Source organism: Sesamum indicum, linkage group LG5 (assembly GCF_000512975.1).
Source record: "Sesamum indicum cultivar Zhongzhi No. 13 linkage group LG5, S_indicum_v1.0, whole genome shotgun sequence".
NCBI lineage: Eukaryota > Viridiplantae > Streptophyta > Magnoliopsida > Lamiales > Pedaliaceae > Sesamum > Sesamum indicum.
The window spans coordinates 1,305,871-1,325,777 of NC_026149.1; the positions used below are offsets into that span (position 1 = coordinate 1,305,871).

A 19,907-nucleotide genomic window follows, 5' to 3' on the forward strand; every position below is an offset into this window, starting at 1 on the left:
TGAATGTAATAAAAGTTGCACCTACATATGACAGGTCGCTAGGTGGTTGCGCCTATATGTGTGGGTACAAGTACTATTTGCAGTCCAACAATAAATATGGTACAGTCTCTCTTTACTTCTGGTTCTACATATAGATGATACGAGCAATCCAACTGCAGTACTAATAAGTCTATATGTTAGTACTTAAATGATGTAATGAATAGTGTGGATGCAGCTAATTGAATGAGATACTGAGAATTACTCAAACTCTAGAAAGAAGAATTTGAATTTACCAGAGAGGAGGTGAGAAGTCTACAACATATTAACTCTACAAAAATTATGTTATTCGCATAAAACTCGACTAAATCCTGCAACCTCAAGATTACATAATATGGAGATTCGGGAAGTACAGAGATCAGTCTGATTGTAACCTTGAAATATATTGGTCATAGTATTTCGCAGCTCGTTCCAGGTCCCCAAGTTCGGTGTAACAATCAGCTATTGCTCCATAGGCTTCCGTGTTACCTGACTCCTCTCCTTCCCTTTGTGAAATTTCCAGAACCATAGAATGGTACTTGATCGCGTCCCGATATTTTCCCTGCCTTTGTAGGGATGCCCCTAAAATAGGATAAACCATATTCTTAGAACCAGCTATTGGAAACACGTTAAGATATACCAGAACAGTCCCATAACCTGTTCAGGCCGTTTAGGAGGTCTGTTAAAAGGATTTCATAAATAATCCGAACAGTGAGTTAATGAAAGATGCATAATCAAACAGGAAATATTCCCTTTTTAGTTCATGAGAGAGGCAATAACATAAAGGTAGAAATACGATGGTTGGTACAATTTGGTCCACACAGTTCTCGCACATTATGAGGAATCCAGAGAGAGATGAGGAGAAAAGAAAAAATAGTACCTAAACCCCTCGCAGCCTTCTTTTCCTCGATTGGATCTTTCAGATTCTGGGCAAGCTCAAGTGCTGTCTTAAACTCAGAAAATGCCTTCTCCGGTTCTTGATTTCTCAGGAAATTTTTTCCATTTTTCAGACGAGAAATTAAATCTGACTGCCTTGGATCAACAATTACTTCATCCTCTGCAATCCTTCCACCAACAGGAGCATAACTCAAACTGGGTGCATATGATTCAATCTTAGCCTGCCTCCTCAGAGCCGCATTGATCTGGCGCAGCTGCTCATTTAGTCGCTGCAGTTCTCCTCTCCTCTGTCGTGCAAGTAGTCCTGCATATGAAAATCACATGGAAAAGAACACCAAAACACATGGAGGTTTAAGCAAAATTAAACCATAAATGTTGCACGGCATCATAGATCCTACATGAATAACCCAGAGGAGCAAAAACACATCATAAACAACCTGGACATATGAAAGAACAAAAGATGAAAGCTTGTGGAGAATTAACTAGTAGTCTTGGACTTAGAACTTATTTTAAGGTAATCAGTAGACAAATATATTAACTAGTTGCCAATAAAGAAGAGCCTCTAACTTTTAGGTTCTGACATCTTTTAAGTTTAATGCAGAGTCTCTATACAAACGAGACATATAATTGATTGCATGCACAAATTGAATATCCTTATGTTCGCACCCAAAAGCATGAATCAATGCCTTGATTTCTGAATAATTGCATGAATTTGATAGTACCTTACCTCCAACCGTGGCCCCTATAAGGGCAACAAAAAGTAATAATGGCATATTCATATTGAACACGGAATTATCAGCTTGACATGTCTCTGCGAGTGCCTCCAGAGGTTTATCAAACACTATTGCATTGGTGACTATGAGCACTGTAGCTGGGAGTCTGCGAAGCATCCTTCCCTGCCAGAGTGAGACTAATCCAATGAAAACAGGACATAGTTCATTATTCATGAAAAGTGGTGTAAAACAAAACCAATGAATGTTGGGTGGAAAACAAATAATCCACTGTGAGAGCATTATTCTGCACTTTTAGCGCTCATGTAATGACCATTCGTGAAAGCATATTGCAAACCAACAGGCCAAATTGCGTAAGCCAATTTGTGAGCTACTTTCCGTCTTCATCAATCACTAAACAAATTAACCCTGTGCTGTATTATGGCACCAGTCCAACTCATGACAATCTTGTTATGTACAAGTGCCTCTACCCACAAGCTAAGACTCTCAGTTATAGGGGTGCATCTAGACCAGATAATGAAGAGATGCATACAACACGCTTGACAATTTTTTGGAGCCAAATGAACTGGCCTGAAAGGTTTATGCATTTGTCAATAGCATCAACCAAAATCCTTCTCAAGTACTCCAACACTTTCCCCTCAATCAATGGGGACAAGCTCCATGATCCAAGTAAGCTTATTTTTATCTATCCGAGTTTATAATGCATCACTCCATTTAACAACTTGTAGAACCAACCGTTCATTTTAACTGAATCTTACAGCACATTTATTTTCTTAATTTTCCATTTGCGAGATGTGGCAATAGCTAAATGCAACTGAAGCTAAAGGGATACATCCAGATATGATATTACCAAACCAAACTGATCTCTCCACAATATTTTAACAACATTTCAGAACATACATAAACTACAGTAATAAGCATTCTATCTCTTTACGGACAATCATCAAAGAGAGCACATAAAGAACCGATCAGAGCTTGGGGTTTGCAGCATAGACATAAAGACAAAGTTCAAAAAACCAAAGCAAAGCAGAATGCAGCTAGGAATCACCTCCAGGACAAATATTCCTACCGAAACTAGTACCATTCACCAAAGGTTCAATTTTGAAGTATACCCAACTATCAAAAAGAAAAGGCAAATCCTTTTGGGGAACTTAAAAGAACCTTGAAATCAAAATTGGCGAGCATCTCTAGCTGAGAGCCTCCACCCTCACTGACTTTTCTCAGAGGACAAATGAAATTACTGGAATTGGGATCATTTCTTGCAGCAAAGATTGTGAAAGATGAAGTGGGTTTGATAGATTTTCGTGGATTAAGATATGAGTGAGAAAATCTAGAGATGAAGTGAGGATCACAAGGGCTCCATGTCAGAAGTCCTTGCTTCATCAACATCGTCATCTTCTTCTTTCTATCTTTCCTCTATCTTTCTTCTCAAATAAAGACTTTTGCTTTCCTTGTTTCTTTTGGGTTTTGGATAAAGCCGACACCCGAATCAAAAACCCGCTTTTTAGTATTCCAATTAAAATCGTTATAATGAGTTCCATAAAAAATGCTAATTCTTGAGCATTTATTTTCCAAGTTTTTTGGGCTTTCCTACTTAATAAAATCCAATTTGGGGTCTCATATAAATAGATTTTTGGTCCACAATTACTTATAATCTTATGATAATTGCATAGTTTAAGACATAACATATGGATAGTAATATAGGAAAGTAGCAAATATACAACAATTCATAATTCACTTAATTATGAGTTGTGTGTTTGAAGTGGTAAGTGACAACCAAATAATTAAACACAATTATATGATTAATAACCACTTAATCCATAAAATTATTGGTAAATGCTAACTCCTTTCATTATTTAATTATTCAAAGAGACACCACCACAATTGTATGTATGTACCTGCACTTCTCTGCTCCAACATTTATTTTTTATTCTGTTAGTTATCTAAATTTTTTTCATGGATGCCCTACACTTTATTATTATTTTTATAATATTCAATTTAATAAATTCAAATTCAATAAACAGATATTTCGGAATAAACAATTTATTAAAAATAAATAATTTATTTTAGATTATATACACTTGAACCTCCAATATTTTTGGGTCTCACATCTCCATATTACTACTCCAATTAAACCTTCAATTGTTTATTTAGTTGATTGAATCACTGTAATCTAACATATAATATAATCACCACAATATTTCTTGGAATATCATTAAACTTACGGTTTTGATGAGAAAAGTTTGATTTACAATAAGTCTATAATAAATTAATTAAGGATAATTATCAATTTTCATTCAATTTTTTATTAATATCAATAAATTTAGTGAATTTTAACTAATAAATAGACCTATTTATTAGACGAAAATAAATTCTAAAAATATTAATTATAATTTTTTAAATTATAAAAAAAATTAAATGTAATTACATTGGGAGTGTTTTGTTTTTTGTTTTTTTTTTTAAAAAAAAACTTTTAAAAAATGACATAAGAAGAGGAGGATAACAATCCATGAGCGTCAGTTTATCCATATCGCCCACCACCAAAAGGAATAATCAAAATGAGCCCACAAGACAAGATTGCAATGCACAAAAACAGTCTTCCTTCTCCATTGGTGGGAGGCAATGCGCAATGAGCATATACTCTCTCATCTTCCGATTATTCCGCCAACCTCATTCCCGGAAACGAATATCCATTGGGATTTGGGAGAGTCCTCCGCAGTGGCCCCTGCTCGGCTATTCCTCTCTCACGTCACTGCCTGCACTAATCAAACTCAAATATCAACCCCCGTGGAATCAAGAATTAAATAAGCAAACCCAACCCCCCTTGAGAAAAAAATTGCTTCATTCTTTCAGTCTTTCTTCAACTCACCACACACCAATAGTTTAGTTTAATACAGTGGAACTAGTATTTAACATCATCACAAACCAACCATTATGATCTCCACTTCTTCTCTCTCTATATATCCTGCTCTCTCTCTTCCTTCCTTTTCTGCCTCTTCTTCTTGCTCTTGTAATTATAGTCCTAGAGTCTTTTCTTTCAATGTTTCTTGTTCTTGTACATCAAGATTAAGAGAACCCATTACTCTACTTTGTTTAAAGACTCAGTCTTTGCAGTATAAGAGGAGCAAGGAATTAAGAGTCTTAAAGGTAAGAACCTCTAGTGAGTCAGCTAGCACCACCAGCAAGATGACCATTACGGAGTACAGGGGAGAAGAGGAGGATGAGAACCCTCCTCCATTGCTTGAATCTGAGATGAATTCTAGTCCTAGGCGTATCGCTCTATTTGTTGAGCCTTCTCCCTTTTCGTGAGTCTTATATTTGTTCATCTCTGCATTTCTTGTTTGAGGCCATTTATGTTGTTTTTGTTAGCAAGATTTTGTCACCCTGTTGACTTTGAGTTTTGGTATGTGTTTCTTTCCTGTTGATGGTTTGACTTCGTAGGTTAGTGGAAATAAGGATTTCACCATCTTTCATTTGATATTTGTGTTTCGGAGAGGAAGATCTTTCTCCTTATTGGAGTAATATCCTTCTTATTTACAAGCCAAATGTGCTTCTGTTGTTTAATATGCAACTTATGTCCACAACCTAATCTTTATTGGGTTCTTATCACCTGCAGGATAAGTAATGTTCATGCTGCAAAAATATCAGTTCATCTGAGTTTTTTATTCTCTTTAATTCATCTTTTTAGTGATCAAATCAGCTAGAGTTGAACTTTTATGATATGCTACTAATGAAGATAATATATGCATGCATTTGTAACTTTTGTTCATGTTTTCCCTTAAATAAGTTTGATACATTTGGTTCAAATCATCACCAAATATATTTTTGCCACTCATCTCTGTTTGGTCTACCTTTAACCGACATTTGCTCACCTGCATCAATCAACTTAATGAAACAGTGATTCTTTGCTTATGTTGTCAATTGACTCTGCTTACTTCCCTATAGTACTTCAGTAAGATATTTCCACCATTTTCCTGTTTTATGCTTTTTAAATGTATGTTTCATTCAATATTTATACAAATCTACATTATGCCTTGTTTTTTTCTGCACTTTAATTTCTTTAGTTTGGTAAATTCTTTTTATGACACTTACATATTTTGCAATTTTTTATGCAGTTATGTCTCTGGATATAAAAACAGGTTCCAGAATTTCATTAAATATTTACGTGAAATGGGGGATGAGGTATGTTCTTACTTTTTGTTGTCAGTTCAACTCATTAATTTGAGATGTTAGCTGTTGTTTATATATATTTTTGTTAGACTGAACTTGGCACCCTAGTAAATTCATGTCAGTCAATATTTTTTTGTTGAGAACGGTGATTCATACATGAAACTAATTCTCCACTTGCACCTTCACACTACAGAGCTTACTTGTCCTTCCCCATTCATGATGTTCTGTATGAAATCACTTCCAACATGAAATTAGTATGAGAAGAGTACAAACTATAGGCTAGAGAGCCCATATGCAATCAATGATTGCCTTTTGGCAAGTGGTTTAGCCCCCATTCGCAAAATTGCACTAGGTTGGTTTTGGCACAATTCTTGTGTATAGATGATTTTGATGTTGTAAAGGAAGGGTGAATGTGACGCCTGATTCCAATGTGGAACTAGAATAGAACAGTGAATAACTTATAACTGCAGACTACAGAATCAATGTGCAACCACTAGGTATCCATTTTGGAAAAGAGGACTTTAATGTCCAAGTTTTGGTTGCTCTCATGGTTTTGGGGCAATTCCTGGGTGCCTATATCTTCAGTAGTTAGTCTGAGAAGAATTACTGTTGTCTATGGATATACCAAATGATGTAATTATAACTCAGCACGAATGATCTGTGATTGACGAAAGTTTAAATCTGCATTTCTATAGTACATACAGATGTTTACATAATTCCCTAGAATTAATTCAATTGTTGGTTTTGTAATTGATCCAGGTTATGGTTGTAACAACGCATGAAGGAGTTCCTCAGGAATTTTATGGAGCTCAATTGATTGGCTCTAGAAGGTTGGTTTTTGAGTTCTTGTCTGGACAATGATAACATGACACCATGCTTTCTTCTTGATTAAACAAACTGATTGAGAGAATGTTCCATATCAATTGATGCGACTTCCAGTACCCAATTGTCGATAAAACTACAATTATCTAATCTGTTTTTGCTTTTTAAATCTTTTTGTGGTTTCTGAATACCTTGATCTTATGAACTAATCTCTTGGCAGCTTCCCTTGTCCCTGGTACCAAAAGGTACCCCTGTCACTAGCACTCAGCCCAAGAATAATCTCTGCAGTTGCCCAATTTAAGCCTGACATTATACACGCATCATCACCTGGCATTATGGTATATCGTACTCTGCCTCTTTTACTATTTCACTTGTGGAATAAGATTGTTTATAAGCGTTAAAATGTCTTCAGAAGGAAAGAATTGGTTTGTGTTGCTCCACTGACTGTACCTACACATGCACAGGTATTTGGTGCTCTCGCCATCGCGAAATTACTATCTGTACCAATAGTGATGTCGTATCACACCCATGTTCCTGTGTATGTTCATACTCTCAATTGCTTTCAGATGTTTTTCTTCTTTATCTTTTATATGATTATGCAGTAACATCTCTATAAAACTTACTCCAGTCTCAAATTGTTTCTACATTTTGCCTCAACTTTGTGAAGAATTGTTTCACTTAAAATTGTTTCACTTAAAAAGGAGGAAAATAAGAAGGATTACTAACGTTGATTGATATTTTGAACTCAATTAGGGGCTAACAAATACTCTATCTAGTTGTTGATGTGATAATGCTAAAAAACTAACTTCAATAAAATCAGGTGAAACTTTACATTAAGGGGAGTGACTGAACGTTAGAAATCAGTCCAGTTATATATTACAGCCAAACAGTGTCTGGCAAAAATTTCTGATGCTTATGGTCTCACTTTTTTCTTGGATGCAGCAACTTGAGGTAATGCTAATTGTAAATTCGTATTTTACAGATATATCCCAAGATACACCTTCAGTTGGCTGGTCAAACCAATGTGGTTAATTTTAAGTATGTGAGATCTACCCCTATCCTGGTTCCTTGCTTAGATTTTCATGTGGATTATAATGAAGATTGCATAATATTTTTCCAGAATTTCTGCATAGAGCTGCTGATCTCACACTGGTGCCTTCTGCTGCCATTGGAAAGGATCTAGAAGAAGCTAGGGTGACTGCAGGTAAATTTCACATCTCAATCTATTTAATTATCCTCCAAGTGGATCTCGCTCATGTGTGAGCATAGAACGTTTGCTGCTTCTTCTTTCTTTAGAAGAGATCAAATCTTTTAGTACTCTTTCTCGTCATACTTTTCATTTGTTGTACTACTCATATATCGTGAAATGCGTGTACATGGGAACCATATTGAAACATAAATTTGTTTCTTTCTTTGCAATTTTCAGCTAACAGGATACGCCTCTGGAACAAGGGTGTCGATTCTGAGAGCTTCCATCCCCGGTTTCGCTCCCATGGAATGAGATTAAGATTAAGGTGTGAAACTCCCTCTACCACTGCATTCACATTCAACCCAAAACCGTATAATCAAATTTTTTGTTAACAAAGTTTCTTCCTAAATTAGCAATGGAGAACCCGACAGACCATTGATAGTTCATGTAGGACGTATTGGAGTGGAGAAGAGTTTGGATTTCCTAAAAAGGTATTGTTCTACTGTTTTGATGGGAGAATATCGAACTTGCTAGATTTATACATTCTCGGATTCTCCACTTGAGAGCATTAATATGTTACAATTGACTGTGGAGATGCCATATTTGAAACAGGGTCATGGATAAGCTTCCAGAAGCCCGGATAGCTTTCATTGGGGATGGGCCATACAGGTGAGGTGGAATACATTATATATACTTTAGCTATCAGAATATAGCCTTCAATCCATGCTTGTGTGGCCTCAAGGGATGTTTGTTTGTCTTTAACTTCTGTTACCTTTATGCCGTAAAAAATAGTCACTAAAGTTTCACCAACCTCTAAGCTATATATGGTTGTTGGCTTAGATGATCAACATAATTGCTCCTAAGTATAACAAAAGGGTATAAATATCTATTGGATTTGAAGGGAGAGTGGAGTAAAGGACATTGAATCCCCAACTAAATCTTTTACTGCTTGCACTGGTAGTATGCTAATATTCAATCTATTGGATTTGAAGGGAGAGTGGAGTAAAGGACATTGAATCACCAACTAAATCTTTTACTGCTTACACTGGTACTATGCTAAAATTCATCATCCAATGTACAAACTTGTATTTTTATCAGGAATTGTTTCTTTCTGTCAGGGAGGAGCTGGAGCAGATGTTTTCTGGCATGCCTGCAGTATTCACAGGAATGTTACAAGGAGAAGAGCTTTCACAGGCATATGCTAGTGGAGACGTTTTTGTTATGCCCTCAGAATCTGAGACACTAGGCCTTGTTGTTTTGGAGGCTATGTCATCAGGACTCCCTGTGGTCGCTGCGCGTGCTGGAGGAATTCCAGATATAATTCCTGAAGATCAGCAGGGAAAAACAGGCTACCTGTTTAACCCTGGAGATCTTGATGACTGCTTGAGCAAATTGAAACCTCTTCTGCATGACTCAGTACTAAGAGAAACAATTGGCAAAGCAGCACGTGTAGAAATGGAGAAGTATGATTGGAGGGCAGCTACTAGAAAGATACGGAACGAACAATATAATGCTGCAATTTGGTTCTGGAGGAAGAAGAGAGCACAGTTCTTGGGACCACTCCAATGGTTATTCAGACGTGTGTTCCAGCCACAGACCCCAGCAATTGGAATGTAATGCTAAATTGTGTTTTATCTGATTTGAACTCAGATAATGTCGAAAGTCGTCTGTGTTATTAAGCACTCCAAGTTATCTGCACACGCAGATCACTCAAATATATGGCACACTGCAGAATGTTGACCTGAAATGTGGTCAGTTGTATTCTCATCAATTTGTTGTATTGATTTAGATGATTTTTGGTGAGACGTGAAAACAGAAAAGAACAAGACTGTAGGTTTGCGTGTATTGTTTTTTGTGTATATGCTTTCCTAAGCATGGTAATCAACTTGATGCTCCAGTACTTCTAAGCAATAGAGGTTTGAGTCTTAATTTCTCTGATCTATACCGTGGTTATATGTTGTGGATAGCTTATCCTTAAAACAAAATGATCTTTTTACAGTCAACTGAGGGAAAGGACTACATTTTTTTCTCTCAGCATACTGAAAGAGAATTTCGATGCTGCTACCATGGTCTCAATTCAACTATATAGTCTTGGTTACTAAGATTGGAACTTAAATTTTACCATTAGCTCTGTGTTTCACTGAAAGGCCGTTTCTCAAGTCGTATTAATCACTTGAGCCAAATACTTGATGTGGGTTCTGGTTTTAGACCCAAAAGAATCAAGAAAGCGAAAGTAATGTGAATGTGGGGGATATACCTTGGATACTTGCTGATACAGTACTGCAGAGAATGACTTAACGCGAGATTTCTTTCCAAGTGCACCAGTTATATATGAAGTAATTGTTCTCAGATAAAGCAAGTTATAATGACAAGTTAGAATGGACAACTTCTGCAGCAGTAATACCATGAAGTCATGTCGGTTGCTCCTATGTCTTTGTCTTATAACTTGATTCTTTGCCGACAAATGGGACTGCAGTGATTATTCTTCAGGAACTTCTCTGCATATTCGCAACTAGATGTAAACCACGAATTCACAGTTGCTCTGTCACTACTAGTTCAATCAGTATCAGAATGATTATTCATTGTGTAGTAAGAGCATGGAACTAATGCATAATTGGTTCCTGAAATTTAAGGGATCACAGCTTTTGGGCTAAGATTTTCCATATAAAGGAATGAAAGATTGAACAAACATATGAATCTTTAACCACTAATCTTGAAGTCAACTACAAAAAATCGTTGCCGGGGTAAGATAATATACATTAAATGCTCACTTCCATCTTTCATAGTGTTTGAGTCATTTTGAGATCATTCTTAAGCAAGGTATCCTAATCTAACGACAACAGGAACACAGAACACAAACTTATACTATGTTTAGGTTATGAGATTAGGTCTACATATACTTGAGGAATATCACATCAGATTCAGAACACATCAGTAAACCTTTTCTAGTGGTACAACTTGCAATAAAGTTGCTCCATTGGAAAAAAGAAAGTGGGGTTAGTTTGTCATTTACCAAAAGAGCTAGCAGAAATAGTGCTGCTGCTCTTGTTGCCTGGAATTCTTTGCTAGTGGTAGTGGGTGGGACCTGAACCAAATTGCAGAAACAAAGTGGTGGATGATAGGCTTTTCAAGATTCATTCTGTTGCAACCGCAATGGAAATAGTAACCACAGAGTGCCATGACAAAAAAGGTAAGCTTGTGCGTTAGAGTGCTTTAAATTGAACAGCAGTATCGCGTTTTCCTGGACACTTGTCGCTGCTTGTAAGCATACCGTTGATTTGTGGGATGCTTCATGCTTGTAATTACTTGTTTAAGGCTAAACAGGGTTGATGGTGATTCTCTTAGATTCATGTCTGAAGGCCATAGTGTTACCAACTTTACGAAGGTCATAGAGGAACTAATAACTCGACTTAAGTTCCATATTCTACGTGATTGCAGGGAGTATTTTGACTTAAGATGCTCTCTAAGGCAAACCTGAGCTTACAATTATTTGAACCCACTCAGGGATGAGAACCTCAGAATGTGTTCAGAGATTAAGTAGTCTGAACTCCCTCAGCCAACCTCCAAACTACTCTTCATCATTTCCTGCCAACCAAGGACAGGAATATATACCGCGTTGATTTTGCCAAAATCCACAATTCTTGATAGCTCAATACCAGCTCAAATGGTTTTAAGACAAATGGACGACTTAGTATACTACTTGGTACGTGCTCTGTGTATCTATTACAACTTCTTGAGCAAGAACCAACCAACTCTGAATTCAGAGATGTCTGGTCGAATGGATCTGAAAATTTGAACCGTGATGTTCTAACAGGACTCCATGTGGATCATTGCTCCTCATATGATGTTCATGCAGATATAGCCCAAACGGAGTCGTCCCTTGGAGATGCGTGAACATTAAGCTGCTATTTGGTGGGCTGAACCCCATCATTGCTCCTGGATCGGTCTGGTATGAATTATACATTCCTTGGACCATATCATTTACATCTGAATTTTGTTGCCTCTCCACAACCAAATGTGATTTATCTTCAGCACGAGGCCCTCCTTTGTCTTGAGAAGGAGATGCAGTTTCGTTAAGATTGACAGTTGTGATGTCATGTATACTTGATCTCCTCTTATCTTTCCCTCCGGAAAGCTGCCTGATGAAATACTTCTGAGCATGGCTAGCAACTTGTGTGGGAGTCCTCGTGGTCACGAAATTGCGAGAGATATTTCGCCAGTCTCCTTTTCCGTACTTTTTCAGCCCCAAGAGAAATTGCCTGAGGCTTCAAAACATCAGTACAACATAACCATCACCATGAAAAAGAACATCACATGAATTAAGATATTAAGACAGGAAATGTTTTAACCTGTGTTCTTCCTCAGTCCAAGGCACTCCCTTTTTCCTTTCATGATCAGGACACCGAGTCGAAGTGTTCCGTTTCCCACCTGGGCTGTAAAGTTGTTTGAAGCCCCCCTGATAATCTGGATCACTCGCCAACTCCAAAGTGAAAGGAGTATTACCATATCCTGGAATTGGTATCAGCCCTGCTTCTATGTCACTGACATCTTCAACCAATTCCTTGTACTGTTTGATCACGTCGCTGACAGTCTTTCCAGGGATCATGGCAGCCACATTGTGCCACCGATCCGGAGTATCCTTGTCGAACAAAGCAAGAGCGTTTTCAAACCTCTTGTTCTCCTCCGCAGTCCATTTAGTCACCTTGTCCTCGCCAAACAACCAATTCGATGAAGATGCAGGAGAATCAAGTCCCATTTCTCTGTTCATCATTGCTCTTCTAACAGAATCAGAATGGATGAAAGGGGTAGAAGAACTGAATGGATGTACAAAGAAGTGGAGAATCTGAATGCTTTTGACACATGGAGAAGAATCTCAGAAAGGCTGCTTATCTTTCATAACCGCAAGAAGTCCAAATAAATACTTGGAATTCTTCAAACTGCAGAAGTGAAGGCAGATGAACACAAAGTAAAGAGTACAGAAAGACACAGAGGATCTATGCCAAAAAACATAAGAACAAGAGAAAGCTGTCAAAAAGTTGGCAAAGTTGCAGTGTTGATGAGAAACACTTGAGTAAATTTGAGACAGTTGAATCTACAAGGGGTTTGAAGCAAATCTGTGCATTTCAAGCTACTTGTACTTGTTTGTTAGGGGAAGGGATCTTGAGACAGAGAAAAAAGACAGATGGAAGGTGTTTGTGAATGATTGGTTGGGAGGTGTTTGTGGGGGTTGCAGCTGATTAGAACTTGTATAATGGGGAGAGAAGGGGAGGGACTGCCTGACCAAATGCAGCAAGGGACAATCTGTCGTTGATGAGCTTTGTTATGGGCATAAATGTAATTGCATCAAGAAAAATAAGGTAGCTTGTTTGCTTCTTGCAACTTTTGATGTTAATGATGTTTAAGCAAAGGAGCTGAACCTACTAATGATTGCATCAGGCAATTCTTAACACAGGGTAAAGTATGCAGAAGAGCAAGGTCCAATGCACTTTGACTTGAACAGGATAATGAGATGAGAACACGTGTCACTCTTGAATTAGTCTTTCTTCTTATCTTTTTTGATGAATTTAATTAAGAAAAATGAAGTCTATCACAATTAATTAATTAATAACATTCTGTTTAAAAGAACAAGAAACAGAGTTATCTCATGATTGAAAACGAGGGCCCTGATTATGATAATCAATCTTGGATTACTACACTAATAAGAGAGTAATAGACTCCCCCCACCTCCACCCCCCCTCCCCCCCAACAACAAAAACAAAGATTTGTATGAGTTTGGAAAATAATATTATTTGCAGAGTAATACTTACATGTTTGCAGCTGTTATATTCTGGAATCAAGTGGTTGTCATATTGTTATATTTTATTAATTTGTTTTTGTTTCAGAAATTTGTCTGTGTAAGAGTATGAGTATGTGGTGTTGAGAGGGTCTAAAAAGGAGAAAATAAAAAAGAAAAGGGTTAGGGCCATACTTGTGTGCTGGGAAACAGGTTTCTTAATTAAGTGTTATTGGAAATGAAAGTTAGTGGTATAGTATAAAAAGGGAGTTGGACTTTCCACAAGTGGAAAGATTCCATATTTCCATAAAAGTAGAATGTCCGTCGTTGAGTTGAGTTGAGTTGGTGAGTGAGCGCATGTCATGTGGATGTGGGCTCTTCTTACAGGTTGGAACCATTACATACTTTACAATTCTTTCAATTTACTTTTCAGTTTATCATTCATTCCTCTAACCTATATGCCAAAAATTCTTCTCATCGTCCACGCCCGCGGCCTAACCTACGTGGTGCAAAACAATAATGCTCCATTTCCCAATTGCCAACCAAACATTGTTGCTTTAGGTACCATCTCTCGGAAAAATTAAATGAGTATTTTTAGTTATATTGATATATTATTCTAAAATTAAAAAAATAAAGCCCAAGAATTAAAGTAGGTGTTGGTATTTATGTGGCCCATGACCCAAACTCGGTAGGCCCAACGACTCGGCTCACTAAGACTCTCGGCAAGAATTAAAGTAGGTGTTGGTATTTATGTGGCCCATGACCCAAACTCGGTAGGCCCAACGACTCGGCTCACTAAGACTCTCGGCCCACTCGGATCTCATGGTTTGTACAAGACCTGACATTGCATATGCTATTAGCTGCTTAAGTAGATACATGTCTAATCCTGCCTCATTGGGTTGGGAGGCCCTTAAGTGGCTTTTAAAATATCTGCATGGCTCTGAAAACATAGGCATACGTTTTTCAAAAAGGAGTGAAAACACTCAACTTGTTGGCTTTGTTGACTCCAATTATGCTAATGATAGGGATAGCAGAAAATCTACCACGTCTTACATCTTTACATTCTGTGGTTCGTGCATAAGTTGGAAATCTCAATTGCAACACATAGTTGCTCTCTCCACCACTGAGGCAGAATACATTGCTACCACGGAAGCATTCAAAGAGGCTATATGGTTGGATGGCCTCATAAAGGAAATTGGTTTCTCCAATAACAAGCTCACGGTATACTCTGATAGTCAATCTTCAATACAATTGTGCAAAAATCCCGTATTTCATGATCGGACGAAACACATAGATGTGAGGTATCACTTCATACGAGATATCGTCAGTAAAGAGGTAATTAAATTGGAGAAAATTAAATCCGAGGACAATCCTGCAGATATGGGTACCAAAAGTCTTCCTCTTGAAAAATTTCATACATGTTTAAAAATATTGCATTTATTCCCTGACTAACATGTGCTTCCAAGTTGTCTCAAACTGCAGGTATATCCACGGAGAACTTCCTTAGGCAATGATGAAACAAACAGATTCAGCTAAAGACTCCATGACCATTTCCATCTTCCTGATGGGTCTTGGTCCAAGGTGGAGATTGTTGGTATATATGTGGCCCATGACCCAAACTATCGGTAGCCGTGGTGAAGGTAACACGCTTGAACCCCTCCTCCATTTACTGCTTTATTTTATTTTTCAGCATTATATTACTGTCAATAACCGAGGTGCTTATCCCCTTAACGACCCTCCTGGCCGGACCCCTGAGGTCGTCGGGTATCTGGACTGGGCGTTAGGCTGGAAAGACCTTGGCCGTGTTCATTTCTCCTTCTCTTTGTGATTTGCTGAAATTTACTGTGATAACTGCTGCGCTTATCATTATACGGGTTCATTGTCTTGATCTGCGATTTTGCTTATACTTTGATCTATTATCCAAAAATCGTGATCTGTGACTACTTTCTTAACCTGTGTACATTGTTAATATTTTGGCAAGTCAGAATTAGTACTGCTATTGTCTGATACATTTCTGCCTCTGTGGTGTTATTCTGATTCTGAGTGCATTATCTTCTTGATCAACTGTTTTTTCGAAAGATTTTACTTAAAACCACAACCTTTGTTTTTTCCCTTAAAAACCGTGACCTCTACTTTCAAAATGGCCGGATATAGTTTACAACCGTTTGACGGAAAAACTGATTTCTCTATCTGGCAACAGAAAATGAAAGGTATTTTGATACAACAAAAGGTGTTTAAAGCTATTGACGGGAAATACTCTGAAAGTGTTTCTGAAGAAAAACAATTGGAAAATGATGAGTTTGCCTACTCATCCATTATTTTGAACCTTTCCGATAATGTTCTTAGAAAAGTGGGAAAACAAAAAACCTCTAAAGAGCTTTGGAAAAAATTGGAGGATTTGTATACTGAAACTTCGTTACCCAGTAAGCTTTTTCTCTTAGAAAAGTTTTTTCGCTATAAATTGGATCTTTCCAAAAACATTGATGAAAACCTTGATGAGTTTACCAAGTTGATACAAGACATTAAACTTACTGGTGATGAAAACATTGATGATTACACTCCTATTGTGCTCTTGAATGCAATTCCTGAATCCTATTCTGACGTGAAAGCTGCTATTAAGTATGGTAGAGATAGCATCAACCTAGATACTGTGGTTAATGGTCTTAAAAGCAAAGAAATGGACCTAAAAATTGCTAGACCTAGTCAGAATAATCATGAGGTAAATCTTGCTAGAAGTAGACCAAATTTCAGGAACAATGGCTTTAAAAATAGAGGTAGAAGTCACAGCAGGGGTAAAAGTAGAAACAGCCGTAGTAAATCCAGATCTAGAGATGATAAGACAAAGGAAAGACGTTGCTATAACTGTGGCATTAAGGGTCATTACATCAAAGATTGTAGAAAACCCAAACGTGACAATAGGGACAGAAACTTTGATGAACAAGAGAAAGTGAATAATGTCTCTGATGAAAATGGTGAAGTCTTCATGGTCTATGAAGCAAATTCTGTGCTCTCTGTGAACAAATTTGAATGGCTTATTGATTCTGGTTGCACTTTCCATATGAGCCCTGTTAAAGAAGTTTTTTCAAACTTTCGCTATGAAAAATCTGGTTTTGTTTCTATGGCTAATGAAAAGAAATGTGAAATTTTGGGTCTTGGTGACATCTCGTTAAATTTCAAAGAAGGTTATAGACTAACTCTGAAAAATGTAAGGTATGTTCCTGATTTGAGTCACAACTTGATATCTTGTGCTGCCTTAGAAGAGGATGGTCTAGAAGGTAGGTGGGGCAAAGGCCTCATGAAAATCATGAAAGGGTCCCTTATTGTGTTTAAAGCTGAAAAGAAACGAAATCTCTATCTATGCTCAGTTACATATGATTCCTTGACTGCTTCTGTGAATGAATGTGATATGACTGCATTATGGCATAAACGACTTGGGCATATGAGTCTAAAAGGTCTTGGTTTTTTGAAAAAGGATGGAATTTTGAATGACAAAATTGAAAATTTGGATTTCTGTGATGATTGTGTCTTGGGAAAACATCATAAAGTACACTTTCCAACTCCATCTCAATCACTCCCTTCCATGTCTTCATGCATTTTAGATTATGTTCATGCCGATGTTTGGGGTCCATCTAGTGTGCCTACACATGGGGGTAACCGTTATTTCCTGTCTATCATTGATAATTACTCTAGGAAGGTGTTTGTCTTTCTTATGAAACACAAGTCCGAAGTTTTTGAGAAATTTACAAAATGGAAATCTCTTGTTGAAAATCAAACTGGAAAGAAAGTAAAAGCCCTTCGGACTGATAATGGCCTTGAATTCTGCAATAAAGATTTTTCTAATCTTTGTGACAATTTTGGTATAAGGAGGCATAGAACTAACCCCTATACCCCACAACAAAACGGTGTAGCTGAACGCATGAATCGAACCCTGCTTGATAAAGTTAGATGCATGCTTATTAGTTCTGGATTGCCTAAATCTTTTTGGGGTGAAGCTATACTTACTGCTACTCATTTGATAAACTTGTCTCCATCTGTGCCGTTATCTGGTAGAACTCCTGATTTTGTGTGGAATGGTAGAAAACCTGATATCTCTTACCTTCGTACTTTTGGATGTTCTGCGTTTGTTCATCAAAACATAGACAAATTAGAACCTAGATCTGTTAAGTGTGTATTTATTGGTTATCCAGAGGGAACAAAAGGGTATAGACTTTGGGTTCGTAGCCAACCAGGTTTTAAAGTACTTATAAGTAGGGATGTCACTTTTAACGAGAATGAGTTTCCTTGCCTTGATAAAACTCAACTTAGAGAAAAAGAACCTACTCTTAATAAGGTGGAGAATCACTTAGGGGATAACCAAGAGGGGGAAGGGAATAATGAAAATATAGCTGAACAAACAAACGAAAATGAGGTAGTAACCACTGAAAATGAGACCACAACTATAGAAAACCCCCTTAATGACTACCAACTCACTAGAGATCGAGCTAGAAGAGAAACTAGGATACCTACCAAACTTAGAGATTTTGACACTGCTTTGAACATAGAACTATCTGAACCCACAAATGTTGAGGAAGCTATGAAATCAGAAAAATGGCTTAGTGCCATGAAAGAAGAGATGAACTCGTTAAAACAAAACAACACATGGACACTAGTTCCTAGGCCCAAAAACTCATCCGTAGTTGATTGCAAATGGCTTTTTAAGATTAAACAAGAAAACCCCATTAAGTACAAAGCTAGACTAGTAGCAAAAGGGTTTACTCAAAAAGAAGGCTTAGATTATAATGAGATTTTTTCTCCCGTTGTGAAGTACACCACTGTCCGTATCATTCTTGCTCTCACTGCACACTACAATTGGAATCTGAAACAAATGGATGTTAAAACTGCTTTCTTACATGGTGATTTAGATGAGCATATCTACATGAATCAACCTGTTGGATTTATTGATAAAATCAAATCTGATTATGTGTGTCTTCTCAATAAATCTCTGTATGGCTTGAAGCAATCCCCTAGACAATGGAACAAGAAATTTGATTCCTTCATGCTCTCACTAGATTTTAAAAGAAGTCGATATGATCACTGTTTATACTTCAAGCATGTTGATAGCACTCCTATTTTCCTTGTTCTATACGTGGATGACATGCTCATTGCGAGTTCTAGCCTGCATCTCATCAATAAACTGCAAACTGATTTACACAAAACCTTTGAAATGAAAGACTTAGGTGATGCAAAACGCATTCTTGGCATGAACATTGTTAGACATGAGTCTTTTATCCTGCTAAACCAAAAGTCTTATATTCTATCCATTCTAAAAAGGTTTTCAATGGAAACATCCAAGCCTACCTCTGTGCCTCTTGCTGCCCACCTTCAACTCAGTAAAAATCAGAGTCCTCATAGTGATATTGAAAAAGCTAAAATGGAAAAAGTTCCCTACTCTAATGTGATAGGATCCATTATGTTTCTCATGGTTTGTACAAGACCTGACATTGCATATGCTATTAGCTGCTTAAGTAGATACATGTCTAATCCTGGTCCCCCTCATTGGGAGGCCCTTAAGTGGCTTTTAAAATATCTGCATGGCTCTGAAAACATAGGCATACGTTTTTCAAAAAGGAGTCACTCAACTCAACTTGTTGGCTTTGTTGACTCCAATTATGCTAATGATAGGGATAGCAGAAAATCTACCACGTCTTACATCTTTACGTGGTTCGTGTCGTGCATAAGTTGGAAATCTCAATTGCAACACATAGTTGCTCTCTCCACCACTGAGGCAGAATACATTGCTACCACGGAAGCATTCAAAGAGGCTATATGGTTGGATGGCCTCATAAAGGAAATTGGTTTCTCCAATAACAAGCTCACGGTATACTCTGATAGTCAATCTTCAATACAATTGTGCAAAAATCCCGTATTTCATGATCGGACGAAACACATAGATGTGAGGTATCACTTCATACGAGATATCGTCAGTAAAGAGGTAATTAAATTGGAGAAAATTAAATCCGAGGACAATCCTGCAGATATGGGTACCAAAAGTCTTCCTCTTGAAAAATTTCATACATGCTTAAAAATATTGCATTTATTCCCTGACTAACATAAGCTTCCGAGTTGTCTCAAAATGCAGGTACATCCACGGAGAACTTTTTTTTTTAGGCGATGATGAAACAAACAGATTCAGCTAAAGACTCCATGACCATTTCCATCTTTCTGATGGGTCTTGGTCCAAGGTGGAGATTGTTGGTATTTATGTGGCCCATGACCCAAACTCGGTAGGCCCAACGACTCGGCTCACTAAGACTCTCGGCCCACTCGGATG

The 19,907-nt window shown here is 37.5% G+C and overlaps 3 protein-coding genes across 3 annotated transcripts; 1 reads left to right on the plus strand and 2 right to left on the minus strand.

The window, feature by feature from the left end:
• Positions 238–3,091, minus strand: LOC105161553 (protein FLUORESCENT IN BLUE LIGHT, chloroplastic). The gene is made up of 4 exons (XM_011079276.2): positions 2,805–3,091; positions 1,640–1,808; positions 896–1,216; positions 238–597 (listed from the first exon to the last, which is right to left on the minus strand). Exons 1-4 carry the CDS (start codon positions 3,036–3,038, stop codon positions 395–397), a joined length of 927 nt encoding a protein of 308 aa, XP_011077578.1. The 5' UTR covers positions 3,039–3,091; the 3' UTR covers positions 238–394.
• On the plus strand, positions 4,188–9,764 carry LOC105161555 (sulfoquinovosyl transferase SQD2-like). The gene is made up of 11 exons (XM_011079277.2): positions 4,188–4,948; positions 5,759–5,825; positions 6,573–6,643; positions 6,856–6,973; positions 7,100–7,173; positions 7,618–7,673; positions 7,756–7,839; positions 8,062–8,149; positions 8,238–8,315; positions 8,437–8,493; positions 8,943–9,764. The coding sequence occupies exons 1-11, from the start codon at positions 4,578–4,580 to the stop codon at positions 9,439–9,441; spliced, it is 1,563 nt and encodes a 520-aa protein (XP_011077579.1). The 5' UTR covers positions 4,188–4,577; the 3' UTR covers positions 9,442–9,764.
• On the minus strand, positions 10,786–13,239 carry LOC105161556 (transcription factor DIVARICATA-like). Its single transcript, XM_011079278.2, has 2 exons — positions 12,174–13,239; positions 10,786–12,083 (listed from the first exon to the last, which is right to left on the minus strand). The coding sequence occupies exons 1-2, from the start codon at positions 12,593–12,595 to the stop codon at positions 11,585–11,587; spliced, it is 921 nt and encodes a 306-aa protein (XP_011077580.1). The 5' UTR covers positions 12,596–13,239; the 3' UTR covers positions 10,786–11,584.

What these genes read in the sequence shown, in the direction of transcription:
- LOC105161553 (XM_011079276.2), bottom strand. Translation starts at nt 3,038, where the DNA reads ATGACGATGTTGATGAAGCAAGGACTTCTGACATGGAGCCCTTGTGAT. An exon ending in TATAGGGGCCACGGTTGGAG is followed by an intron (nt 1,217 to 1,639) that starts GTAAGGTACTAT and finishes TTTCATATGCAG; the next exon opens with GACTACTTGCACGACAGAGG. An exon ending in GAAGGCTGCGAGGGGTTTAG is followed by an intron (nt 598 to 895) that starts GTACTATTTTTT and finishes ATCCTATTTTAG; the next exon opens with GGGCATCCCTACAAAGGCAG.
- LOC105161555 (XM_011079277.2), top strand. Translation starts at nt 4,578, where the DNA reads ATGATCTCCACTTCTTCTCTCTCTATATATCCTGCTCTCTCTCTTCCT. An exon ending in ACCAATGTGGTTAATTTTAA is followed by an intron (nt 7,674 to 7,755) that starts GTATGTGAGATC and finishes ATATTTTTCCAG; the next exon opens with AATTTCTGCATAGAGCTGCT. An exon ending in GGAATGAGATTAAGATTAAG is followed by an intron (nt 8,150 to 8,237) that starts GTGTGAAACTCC and finishes TTCCTAAATTAG; the next exon opens with CAATGGAGAACCCGACAGAC.
- LOC105161556 (XM_011079278.2), bottom strand. Translation starts at nt 12,595, where the DNA reads ATGATGAACAGAGAAATGGGACTTGATTCTCCTGCATCTTCATCGAAT. An exon ending in TGGACTGAGGAAGAACACAG is followed by an intron (nt 12,084 to 12,173) that starts GTTAAAACATTT and finishes TTGAAGCCTCAG; the next exon opens with GCAATTTCTCTTGGGGCTGA.